Here is a 13,790-nt window from a genome sequence, read left to right as displayed (position 1 = left end):
TTAGTTACATAACAAATTTATGTTTTTAAATGATTAGATCCAGCTGCCAGTTCCCGCGGGTAGATACAGTACTATATTGGTTATCACGGTGGTGTTCCCAAGGTGAAAGTTATGAAGGTATAACCACCCGACACGGTGATGCAACACTCAGGTGACAGGCTTGGTTATCTCAACTGTTTGTGTCTGAGTAAACAGCTGTTCACCTTTGTTCTTCCAACACGTAGAATCAGTAGGAACTTCTCTTAGGTCATGTTTCTTCAGAGCTAGTTGGCTTATATTCTTGATCTACTGAAATATGTTTACAAGCAGATATCGAAAAATGCGATACATAGCGGTTTCAAAGGGTCGGATTTTAGCAGTGTAGGAGTTTGTTATGTCATGATTATATAAAAACTGGAATATGTTCCTCATGTCATATTTTGAACTATGTTGCTCTTTCATATTCTATACAAACTTAGAGTTCGTGAGTGGAGTCGTAACATTCCGCTGGAAATAGTAGGCCTACTGCTAATTACAGTAATTCACTTATTTTTTTCTTTCGTGTGGCCTCTGGCATCATTGTACAGTATATATATACTCCACGTGTGTATACTCCACGTATGTATACTGGACATAGGGCCTCATGTATCATGGCAACACTGCACCATACACCCATTAAGCGTCATTATCTCCAGCAGTTACTTGACGGGCAAAAGGTCCACTTGGCTTATACGGATTTCTGAATCGGAGTTTATTTCGTTGAGCGTGTTACCTGTCGACCTCATAACACCAATGTGAGGCTTCGTGTTACTCATCTACCTCATAACACCAATGTGAGGCTTCGTGTTACTCATCTACCTCATAACACCAATGTGAGGCTTCGTGTTACTTGTCGACCTCATAACACCAATGTGAGGCTTCGTGTTACCTGTCGACCTCATAACACCAATGTGAGGCTTCGTGTTACTTGTCGACCTCATAACACCAATGTGAGGCTTCGTGTTACTCATCTACCTCATAACACCAGTGTGAGGCTTCGTGTTACTTGTCGACCTCATAACACCAATGTGAGGCTTCGTGTTACTCATCTACCTCATAACACCAGTGTGAGGCTTCGTGTTACTTGTCGACCTCATAACACCAATGTGAGGCTTCGTGTTACCTGTCGACCTCATAACACCAATGTGAGGCTTCGTGTTACCTGTCGACCTCATAACACCAATGTGAGGCTTCGTGTTACCTGTCGACCTCATAACACCAATGTGAGGCTTCGTGTTACTTGTCGACCTCATAACACCAATGTGAGGCTTCGTGTTACCTGTCGACCTCATAACACCAATGTGAGGCTTCGTGTTACTTGTCGACCTCATAACACCAATGTGAGGCTTCGTGTTACCTGTCGACCTCATAACACCAATGTGAGGCTTCGTGTTACTTGTCGACCTCATAACACCAATGTGAGGCTTCGTGTTACCTGTCGACCTCATAACACCAATGTGAGGCTTCGTGTTACCTGTCGACCTCATAACACCAATGTGAGGCTTCGTGTTACTTGTCGACCTCATAACACCAATGTGAGGCTTCGTGTTACTCATCTACCTCATAACACCTGGAAAAGATACATTTAATTTTTTCTTTGAATAATCAATATCGAAACAAATCCATATTGTCTCTAGGAATAAAATGGAAATGAAAGACAAAAAGACTCAAGAATAACAAACTTTATTTATAAATAGTTATAGTTTTATAAGTGACTAAGCTTACATATCTTCACGGACATTGTTCACTTACTAGAGGGGGGGGGGGGGGTTAGAAATAGCCTAAGCTACTTTATCCCCTCGAGATGTATTTTCTTGTCTCAATAAACGTACTTGAACTTAAACTTGTTCACTTATACAAGAACACGGTAAGAATAAAAAGCCTCACACTCGGCCTAACGTTCGCAAAAACACGGAGAAGCGTTGTGTATGTTTCCAGAGTATTAGTGCCTTTATTAAATGTGTACTTTCTATAACAGCTAATTAACATTGTTCTGTATATTTTATATTATTATTATTATTATTATTATTATTATTATATATAGATGTTAAACCGCAGAATTTAAGAATTTTACTTGTAATCTTAATTCAGACGAGTTGCCTTACAATGTGTTTTTCAAAGATACAATAGCTTATTACTACTAATTAACGTGATAATTTTGATGATCAGTCTTCAATATTATGGAATATGTACTTCATTATTAATAATAGTTATGAGATCATTTTTGCACAGCCTGTTTATCATATATACAATAATTTTTTAGTGCCAATTAACTTAATTATTTTGAATAGAATTGAAAATTATGATGCATTTCAGTATCATTTGTTATAAATATGAGAACATTTCTGTGCAGTCTTGAGTGCGGCAGTGTCCTGCTTGTCTGAAGACGTCCAGGATGTCGTACTGGAAGAGATGAAAGTCTAACTGGTAGTGGCGGTAAACCCTGCCAATGAGAGAGGGGGATACCTGCCTGTAGTACCCACGCTGAGTCTCCTGTCGGGAGGCCTGGCTAAGAGGCCCAGACCGATTGTACCACGGGGTATCCGCAAGCCTAATTCCCATGCGACGCCATACGGGCTGTTGGTACAGTTACGAAGATTTTGATGACAGAGGAACTTTTAAGAGTTTCTACAGCATAAAGTGTCATATTTGTGACGTAGTGTATGATGAGTAACTTGCCCAACATGGAGTTGAGTAGTTGAGTTGACTTACAATTAGGTAGGTGAGTACACACAAAGTTGGAGTATGCAGCGGTTGGTGCTGCACATCTCACTAGCCCCCACCACTGGTAATAACAATGAACATGAACACACTGCACACCTCACCAGCCCCCACCACTGGTAATAACAATGAACATGAACACGCTGCACATCTCACCAGCCCCCACCACTGGTAATAACAATGAACATGAACACACTGCACATCTCACCAGCCCCCACCACTGGTAATAACAATGAACATGAACACACTGCACACCTCACCAGCCCCCACCACTGGTAATAACAATGAACATGAACACACTGCACACTTCACCAGCCCCCACCACTGGTAATAACAATGAACATGAACACACTGCACATCTCACCAGCTCCCACCACTGGTAATAACAATGAACATAAGCGCTTAAACAACTTACAGCACAAATGAAAACATTATAAATGGGACGTTACAGTCGATGTAATATGTGAGTCGATTATGATTAAGAGTCTGAGAGAAATAAATTAATATTATAACAGTGCACATTCATCCTATGTTTCTCTCTCTCTCTCTCTCTCTCTCTCTCTCTCTCTCTCTCTCTCTCTCTCTCTCTCTCTCTCTCTCTCTCTCTCTCTCTCTCTCTCTCTCTCTCTCTCTCTTACACGAGCACTAGGAAACACTCACCGTGAGGTCTTGGTTAGCAGTCTCCAGCTTAGCTATGAGGTCATAGTTGAGGCTGCAGGGGGCGCAGGTCTGCCAATATGGAGCCCAGTGAGAGGCGAACTCGTCTGCAAGAGCCAGGAAAGTTTACTTATGACACTGATGACCTGTTTCCTGCTGATAGCTGTGTGTAATAGGTAATACAGGATTTGTGTACATCTTGGTATACGCTTGTATATGTGATTATGCATGTGTATGGGTGAGCTTTTGTGTTTGTATGGGAACGCACTTTTGTGTATGTGTGGGCGTGGGGCACGTACTTGTGTGTGTGTGCTGTGTATATGGCCACTCAGATTCACCCGCGCTCATACACACACACACTGTGTATGAGCGTAGGATGTGTGTGTGTTTGTTACTCCAAATCACCGTTAGCTTAAGAAATATTCTCAACTCCTCATAGTATAGAAATCAAATGTGATAGTATAAATTGATTATGTTCGTACCGGTTGTTACAAGAGCAAGAAGAGTACCCACTTCATCCCATTGTGTACTGTGCGTGCCACTGATCTCTTCTCAATGGCGCCTGCGTTCAGGAAGTCGCCTCCGTGCGTAAGCTGTATTTTGAGTGACGGTGCACCGTGTTGCCTTGTGTTAATTGTATTTTTCTCATGCCACTGACTACAGTAACATTAAATCCTTCTTTGCTTGTATGTAGTAGTGTAAATATTGCAGATGTTGCAATAACGTGCCTGAAACAAATACCCGACGTTTTGATCATGACCCTTATTGAGCAACCCGTCCTCTTTAAAAATAACGTCACTTTTGGCTCGTATGCGCGCTATGGCCAAAAGTGGACGTAATTTGAAATGAAATCGACTCACAAAAGTGACGTACTGTCCCTTTTTTGTTTGAGTCCTCCGGCCTACTCGGAAAAGTTAGGAGAGGAAACTTTCAATTAACGTTTTTCATAACGTTTTGAAACTTTATGAGAATTTCCTGCCCACCTAACCTATCAGAGGACCCTTAACTTACTGTTGTTGAAAAAAAATCCAAAATTTATTTTCATTCTTTATTCATTTCCAAATTACATCCACTTTCGGCCATACGGGCAAACGGCCAAAATCGACGTTATTTTTAAGAGGACAGGTTGTTGACATCTATTATGTCCCCCACTAGCAAGACATCTTCACTAAATGTGGCTAACATGGTTCCCTCCTTGCAACAGCGTGTCGTGACATACCCATTTACTTCACTTACCAACTGTTGCATTAATAAGGTAAGATTAATTTCTTACCTGACAAATTAATATATAATATGAACTCGAGGAAGTCGCTGAAGGTAGGAATGGCGTGGTGTGGCTGCGCCGTGCCTCCTCCTGCCTCCTGGGCCCTGCTAGGCGCTGGGTCTCCTGCCTCCTGGGCCCTGCTGGGTGCTGGGTCTCCTGCCTCCTGGGCCCTGCTAGGCGCTGGGTCTCCTGCCTCCTGGGCCCTGCTAGGCGCTGGGTCTCCTGCCTCCTGGGCCCTGCTAGGCGCTGGGTCTCCTGCCTCCTGGGCCTTGCTAGGCGCTGGGTCTCCTGCCTCATGAGCTCTGCTAGGCGCTGGGTCTCCTGTCTCCTGAACCCTGCTAGGCACTGGGTCTCCTACCTCCTGAGCCCTGCTAGGTGCTGGGTCACCTGCCTCCTGAGCCCTGCTAGGCGCTGGGTCTCCTGTCTCCTGAACCCTACTAGGCACTGGGTCTCCTACCTCCTGAGCCCTGCTAGGTGCTGGGTCTCCTGCCTCCTGAGCCCTGCTAGGCGCTGGGTCTCCTCCTGCGTCTCCTGTGTGCACAAATCTCGACTAAATGGCGACTCCTATCATGTATTTTCCCCTCTATGAGTTGGAATTTTCATAGAGAAAAATTATTTTCTGAAATATGGCTACATTTTAACAACTAATAATGAATTATGATAAATAGTAACACTGACTACTGACTTCTCGTTATTACAATAGAGATCAGGAAGTTGCTTACAGGAAGTTTAATTCTGTACTTGCAAAAGTTAGAATGATTGAAGGAGGAAAGTATCTAGCACTAGCAGCAAAATACCCTTTGTCCAGTACTAACAGTGAAATTCTAGAATGTGTTTCAAACTGCGGGTCTAGAAAAAGACCTGCAGTTTCATATATTGTGATGTTCTGGTAAAGTTTTACGGCGGGAAGTCATCATTGGGCAACGCGACTCGTGTCTGCAACAAGCAAATATAATTTTCGAATATTTTACTAATTCTGTTATCCGGCATGAGCAACTTTTGGCCTTGTCTGCAGCGCTGATTCTGTACTATTTTACGGTGTGAAGTAGCTTGTTGAATAAGTAGCATTAAGCTTCACATAACAATATGGACACAATTTAACAATGCAGGTTTACTGTATTCTTTAACTTGAAAAGGTTAAGCTTTGGCAAGTGCACAAGGGGGTAGCTCACACCAGGGGGAGGGTAGCTCACACCAGGGGGAGGGTAGCTCACACCAGGGGGAGGGTAGCTCACACCAGGGGGAGGGTAGCTCACACCAGAGGTAACACACCAAGGGTAGCTCACACCAGGGGGGGGTAGCTCACACCAGAGGTAACACACCAGGGGTAGCTCACACTTTATTAACAGGACTTACTTGCTGCAGGTAAAGGGTAAGGGTGTGTCCCCTGCCATTCTGTATGCCTCGCCTCGAGCCTCGCCGCCTGGTGGTGCCTCGACGCCTCGTCCCTCGCCTCCTTCAGGGTGTTGGTGATGTGACGACGCAGTTTCTTCAGCGACCAGTGGTCAGCTCTCTCAACCTGCCCCATAACACTTCACGTAATTGTCTCGCCATGTAATGAATTTATCCGCGCAGCACTGTGGCACGTTTGCTCATTAGTAACTACAGCTCCACAGCACATCACCACAACCAACTACACCACAACACACCATAGTGATGCCTCACAATAAGCAAACATACACCACAACACACTATTTCAGCACATCACACTACCACATTATCGAAGCACATCACAATACAGTCTGTCATCCAAAAATTGATAGTACTTATAAGAGCTTTTGGTCGAGCGTACACAAGCTTGAGGTGCACCCAACACAGGTTCGTGTTTTGCACTATTACATTGATAGAGAGCACGAGGGAGAAAACAACAACTAAGCCTATACTTTCTTAGGCCTAATGTGGCACATATATGCACTAAATTAAGTTTAAGACGGCATATATTACGCCAAGTTCAAATTCTAGTCAATTTATTGAGATAATAAGTCATCCCTCCAAAAAAGGATAGTGTAGATTAAAGTATTACTACTCTCCTTATATTAGGCCTAGGATTGCTTATTTAGGCCTAAGAACAGATTAGGTTAGGGCTGTATATTACCTTTTCCAATTTTTATTATACCATGTGGAGTATTCCAATAGTATATAATGTGTATTTATTTGGGGGATACAATAGTACATTTTTGTACGTTTGACCAACAGTTGCTATAAGCTTTGTCATATTAGAGGATGGGTTGCACAATACCACATTATCCACATCACCACAACACTATCACATAATATTATAACACATATCTACAACATCACACTATCAATCTCAACCTGTGCTCTTACAAATTACGTAGCTTTTCGCTCGCATGCGCACGCAGGCTAAAAATCGACGTAATTCAAAATGAAATCGGCTCTTGAAAGCCGATTTCATTTTTTGTACGAACAATTCGTAGTCCCGTTTTCTGTTCTGGGTCCTCTGACTTAGGCTGTTAGGTTAGGAGAGGAAACTTTCAACTAACGATTTTCATGACGTTTTGAAACCTTAGGAGGACATTCTGCCCTCCTAAGCTACCAGAGGACCCTTAACTTGCTGTTTTGGAGAAAAAAATAAAAAATTTAATTGGAAAATAAATTTCCATTTTAAATTACGTCGATATTTGGCCGTAGCGCATACGAGCGAAAAACAACGTAATTTGTATGAGGACGGGTTGTGATATAATAACAAGATAACACCACATTGATGTACATTAGATCACATTATCAAAACTCATCATTACCCATTTAACAGAACATCACATTAACGCGGCACATCACTACACAGCCGAGCACATCACAATGCTACATAGTTGAATCTTATTACTAGGTTTTATCACCATAACACATCACAGCATGGAATAACATATCACAGCATGTAATAACACATCACAGCATGTAATAACACACCACAACATGGAATAACACATCGCATCACCGCATGGGCTAACACATCACAGCACCACTTCAGCGTATCACAACACTGCATCATTTGCAACACATCACAGTCCCACATCATATATATCATTAACACCATATTATCACCACAACACCCACCTCACATCACATCACAACACCCACATCACATCACAACACCCCACATCACCACATTCACTATCGCAAGAGTTCTCGGGAACTTGCGAATAATATAACAAAAAGTGTAAATATTGAAATTTCTTTAATAGTTAGAGAAGTGTAAGGATACCTGTAAAAATCTGTGTTTATTAAAGGCCAAGGGGGACAGAAGTGACATTTGACTTGCCTTGTCTCTGTAGGCTGAGAGGAGTCGCTCGAAGGGGTGACGCACCAAAACAAACTTGAAGAAGTGTTTTCTTGCGAAATTAAGCTCTGCTTCAGTCTACAAAAAGATTATTTTTGTTTTATCTTGCGTCTAGTCCGCATGCATGTAAGTACATAAAGATGACACTGATATATTCAGATTAAAATGAGATTAAGTGTAGGAGAAAGCGTCAGGTAAGGAAGAAGAAATGCAGTCAGTGAGAGTGGAAGGTCACCTGGGGTCTGAGTACTGCGACGGCATTGTGGGGTGAGAGCACCTTGCTCCACTGGGAGGGCACTGGCCGACCGTCAGCCTTCAGGAGACTCACGGCCAGGGATGTCGATGCCACCTGCAGAGAAATGATTGATTATTTTCTAGGTAGATTCTACATAGTGGGGCTCTAACGAGGTTACGGCTCAATTCGATACTACAGCAGTAGCAACAGGTCCAATTATGTCACTTCAGTGCTGCAAGTTCAAGGTCGTTTGTGTGGATAGTGTTCCAGTGGCTTGGTCATACTTGTGGAGGCCGTTTGAGTATGTGTGCGTGTAAATGCTAAATATTTACATATCCATGCCATTAACGTCTACTGATTGTTGAATGAGACATATATATATATATATATATATATATATATATATGTCGTACCTAATAGCCAGAACGCACTTCTCAGCCTACTATTCAAGGCCCGATTTGCCTAATAAGCCAAGTTTTCCTGAATTAATATATTTTCTCTAATTTTTTTCTTATGAAATGATAAAGCAACCCTTTTCTCTATGTATGAGGTTAATTTTTTTTTATTGGAGTTAAAATTAACGTAGATATATGACCGAACCTAACCAACCCTACCTAACCTAACCTAACCTATATTTATAGGTAAGGTTAGGTTAGGTAGCCAAAAAAAGCTAGGTTAGGTTAGGTTAGGTAGGTTAGGTAGACGAAAAAACATTAATTCATGAAAACTTGGCTTATTAGGCAAATCGGGCCTTGAATAGTAGGCTGAGAAGTGCGTTCTGGCTATTAGGTACGACATATATATATATATATATATATATATATATATATATATATATATATATATATATACATATATATATATATATATATATATATATATATATATATATATATATATATATATATATTTAATAATTCATTGTGTCGGGGACAGGTAGCCATTGTATAGATATACATGTTCGGCTTTTACCGAGGTTTTCCCCAGGGTTTACTGACCCACTCCAGGATACAACCCCACAATAAGCTGACTGATTTTTTTTTTGGGGGGGGAGGAGGGGTGTTAACAGTACATATTGGTACGTTTGACGAAAGTTTCTATAAATACTATAATTTTATGGGTTGTTGTGCGAGGACTTTAGGAGTATGTGGTTCTCTTGTGATGTATTGTTTGGTATGTGGTATACCAAATTTGGTATGCGGGCATTTCAAACTCGCCTCTGGTAAGTCTGAAATACCAGAGATCTTGTGTTGCGTAACACTTAATAAATTTACTTTCACACCAGCCTAGCAAACAGCATATCTCATTTAGAGAAATATTGTTAATTTCTAATTAAAGTTCAGGGGTGCCAAGAATCAACACATTAAATATATATGTATGAGCACCATATTATCTTACGTTGACGTCCAAGTGGAACAGTCTATAAGTATAGCTTCAAGGTAGTTCATAACAAAGACTGATAATTTATAAATGATAGGCTTCCGATCATCATTGATGGAAAATAGGGTATTTCAAACTGCTATTCGAGACTACCCGCACTCGCTATATACACGCAGCTGCTCAGCTGCTATATACACTCACTCCAACCACACGTAACCAACAACCTCTCACCTTATTGATGAGGCAGGTCATGGTGGAGGCTGAGCGGGCCAGGAGGAACCTGTTGAGGATGACTTGCTCGACGTAGGAACCTGAGGTGGAATGCACGAAAAATACATACAAAAATTAATATGGCTCATGTAAGTCTATACTCATGCTGAGTGTAAACGTTTAGACTACAGGGGTATACATATCGGAATTCAATCAGTTTACCATGACATATCAAACAAATCTTTTCATTTTATTTTAGAGACTCATGTATACTATTAGGCTAAGATCTGTAAGTTTGGCTAGGTTTCAAAATGATCCACCAGTCATTGAAAGTTGCCCAACTAGTAGGAGCAACTCTCAAACCAAGAAAAGTTTAGCGCCGCAGAACGAACACTACAAACCAGACAACGGAGCTGATTTCACCGTGAACTTTAAAACAATGAACAATTTGGAAGATAATAATCCAGTGCACTTCTTTAAAAGATTTATGTGACCCAACCACAAATGGGGCAACCGCTGGGAGCTCAGATAGCCATAATATATAGGATATCTAGGGCTTAGTCCTTCCGCTACCCTTCATACCAACAAGAACATATAGTGTATAGGATAGACAACATATTTTTTTTACACAATGGACAAGCCCATGGAATTTCCTCTCCGCCGATCCGTAAACACCAAGGCAGCATTCCAATTTAAGCTGCAGCTGGAATACATTCTGAGGAATAATAAAGGAACCATTGAAAAGTCACCTGCTTCCTGTCCCCGTCGACGTCAATAGTGGCGGCCTTCGGGTAAATTCAGATTTGGAAATTGGGCTGACTAGGGTATAACAATTTATATACCATTAGAAACAGAAAAGGAAATTTTATATATCTGAACACGATCACCCATCAGATGGTATGGGTGTATAATAAATGAACTAATACCAACAGCGGTGGATAAAATATAATTTAGCCCTGGTGTACTACTTCGGTATCTGTATAATCAACTTAATTTCTATACTATATTATAGAGTAATCTTAAATGTTTTAAAATGCACCTTTCTTAATTTGACCAATTCGGAGATGACTGTGCAGCTACATAATACACCCTATATAACAGAGAATCTCACCCGTGTCATTGGAAGCTTTTGGTAGGATGTTGGGCAGACTTTGCTTGGCGGACGTGTTGTGGCCGACCATGAACTGAAGACACACCTTCCTGACGATTCTTGAGCGACGGGCAAACTCTTCCCTTCTCCCGGCCCACCAGGAGTCCTGCAGCGCCCCCTCACTCTTGGTAACGCCGAGGCTTGGTGAAGATTCAGCTTTCTCTTTCTGCAGGAAAGACTGCAATATTGTGCTGTTGGTGTAGCTTACCCTTGATTTTCCATGATTTACTGATGAGTTGTACATTTCGGTGCGATTACTTTTCACGTTTGAAGACGATGAAGCTTGCAGCGCAAAGGAGTGTCCCTCAAAATATTTATCATCCTTTGAGACAAACATTAACTCGTTTTCTGTGGTGATACTTGAGGCCTTCAATGGCGAACTATAAAATAGTTTTAGCACCAAACTCTTGTTGACCGGTTCATCAGTATTCTTTGTTTCAGTTACATGTATTTTTGTTACCGTGTGAAAAATATTGCTATCACTCATGTTTGTACTATTTGTATATATTTCGTTTTCTGTTAATGCAATTTTTCTTTTCGGATTAATATAATACTCCCAAGTCGTGACTAGTCCTAAAACCACTAATATTATTCCAAGTTTCTTCACTATATGCTTTATCTTCATTGTCGAGTTTTTTTATCAAAATAATTCTATTCACTTCAGTTAATGTTCTACCCAATCCTACTGTTACTGTTAAAATAAAGGAATATTTTTATAAAATTCAACGGATAAATTATATATTAATTATTTTGTAATAGAAAGCACAAAGTAAGCCTCCTGACAAGGATACAGAGAAGCTTCAAGGTCTACTCATCTTAATGATTATCTAATATTTTTTTTAAAGTTCGATAATAAATTAATTCCTGGATTAGATATTCAAATATTGTACAGGTGAGAGCCAGCGCAGTCCTTAATTGTAATATTGAGATATTTCCATCTTAAGGTTTAGTTAAATTTGTGTATTAAAGCACCAATATCAATCCTGTAGGAGATATAAACTTACCCAATTTATATCCATTGTTTCGTATTCTATTTGATGTTGGTATATTTAAAACTTTTTAAATTCTTTTTGATATAATACCCTTTCACCCATTTATATACTTCAATCGATATGTCACCTGAACGTTACTCTTCATATTTCATACTCTTCATATTTTAATCTCTCCAAGAAGGTTTCTAATTTATGTTATGAACTTTTAACTCCTCCACTGAAGGTGTTCAAGAGACAAATAAATCCCCAAGATTTTTCCCAGCTAGATTTTGAACTGGAGCATTATTGTCTTGTCATTTACGGCTTCGGCAGACAGGCAACTTTATGGGTTTATTGACCTAATGATGTAATGGCATCTCTCACATTAAGATCTCATTATTCACTACCCAAATAATGTAACGGCCTATGGGCTTGTATTGAAGTGGGGCGGCTTATCTTAACGCTCTGGATTATGTAATGGTTAGTTATTTGTTGAAGAGTCGTCTGACTTTTCAAAGATTTTGTGCTTGTTTGATATGTTGTATTTCCCGACGATAAATAGAGCCCAACATTTTAACACTGACTTTTGCTATTTAGTGCTGTAAACCTATTAAGGACAGCCAAACTTGGCATCTGGTTATATTTCCTGATACTTGTCGAACGTGAACTTTACCAACAAATATTATTTTTAGAAAATCCACTAGTGTATGAGGTTGGTGGGAAGCTGCGACCCCGGCAATGCCAGTCGTGTACTCTACCACTAGACCAAATAGGTAAATAGACCAAGAATAGCTGGTCTATTTTTCTCATAAATAGACTTTTAATCGTCACAAATATAATTAGTTTCGTGCGAATACTTAAATACATTTATTGAAGGTTAATCTACCTTACCGATAAAATGGATCACACCAAAATATTTACTGTATAGGTATAATGGCTTAGCACTTACCCTCCATAATTACCTTACCTTACACGTCAAAAGTCTTCTGTTCATTTATAATTCCGCCACAGTGGCTATAGTGGTAATATAATTGTGATTGACTAAGCTTCTATTAGCAACACCTATCATTTAGCGTGGCTCTTCAACAGTAGATGTCTAAGCGCTGGCTACCCACCTGAAGAGCACGACAAATTAACCAATATATATCTCGTAAGAAATTGAATAAATTGGTTAGGTGTTACAAGTATTCACTGCGTCATCTAATTGTTCCGTTAAGAATCACATTAAAACCCGCGTGGGCTTTGTTCCTCTCACAATCCCTGGTAGCTTTGTTTTCTTCCAAGTACTTTAGAACTTGCACTAGAGGTTAGCTGTTGGGCCTGAGTCCAAGAGATGTTTTCTGGGGGACGCCTGGAACAGCCATGGAGCACCACGCAGGGTTGATGCCCTCCTGGAGGGCGGCCAGGTACACACTGCAGGAGGGCTGCCTCAGCGACACTAGTATCCAAAATGGTCCACAGACACTAAACTAATACCGTCACATATACACTTTGTTCGCTCTGGCGGGTTCGATTCCCACGGAACAGAAATGGTTGGCCACGTTTCCTTTCACCTAATGCATTTGTTCACCTAGCAGTAAATAGGTATCCTGGAGTTAGGCAACTGTTGTTGGGGTTGCATCCTGGGGAAGGTTAATGCAACTTATTATGCACCCCCATTATAAATGCATAAAAACAGTATATACAATATACAGTACACCAAATTGCCCTTATTTTATTTAGGTTGGGATAGCCTAGGTTTCTTAAAAATACAAAAATAAAAGTAGCGATGACGTAGAAGGGCATAAACTTTGGCCCTTTTTGAACTCTCCAAACACATTCCACCAGTGAAACGTTTTGCATTGCGCCATACACGTTTCTGTCAATATTTCATTAGGAACATTTAC

General features: G+C 40.6%; 1 protein-coding gene across 1 annotated transcript; it reads right to left on the bottom strand.

Annotated features, from left to right (window-relative positions):
• Positions 1-1,682: 1,682 nt before the first annotated feature.
• Positions 1,683-13,444, bottom strand: LOC123767753 (uncharacterized). Its single transcript, XM_069310674.1, has 8 exons — positions 10,895-13,444; positions 9,805-9,884; positions 8,194-8,307; positions 7,941-8,036; positions 6,017-6,179; positions 4,670-5,191; positions 3,400-3,503; positions 1,683-2,595 (listed from the first exon to the last, which is right to left on the bottom strand). The coding sequence occupies exons 1-8, from the start codon at positions 11,556-11,558 to the stop codon at positions 2,344-2,346; spliced, it is 1,995 nt and encodes a 664-aa protein (XP_069166775.1). The 5' UTR covers positions 11,559-13,444; the 3' UTR covers positions 1,683-2,343.
• Positions 13,445-13,790: the final 346 nt, after the last annotated feature.

This window comes from Procambarus clarkii, chromosome 67 (genome assembly GCF_040958095.1).
Source record: "Procambarus clarkii isolate CNS0578487 chromosome 67, FALCON_Pclarkii_2.0, whole genome shotgun sequence".
Classification (NCBI taxonomy): domain Eukaryota; kingdom Metazoa; phylum Arthropoda; class Malacostraca; order Decapoda; family Cambaridae; genus Procambarus; species Procambarus clarkii.
This window is presented reverse-complemented; position numbering and strand designations above follow the sequence as displayed.

What these genes read in the sequence shown, in the direction of transcription:
- LOC123767753 (XM_069310674.1), bottom strand. Translation starts at nt 11,558, where the DNA reads ATGAAGATAAAGCATATAGTGAAGAAACTTGGAATAATATTAGTGGTT. An exon ending in AAAAGCTTCCAATGACACGG is followed by an intron (nt 9,885 to 10,894) that starts GTGAGATTCTCT and finishes ATTCCACCTCAG; the next exon opens with GTTCCTACGTCGAGCAAGTC. An exon ending in ATTATATATTAATTTGTCAG is followed by an intron (nt 3,504 to 4,669) that starts GTAAGAAATTAA and finishes TGGCTCTTGCAG; the next exon opens with ACGAGTTCGCCTCTCACTGG.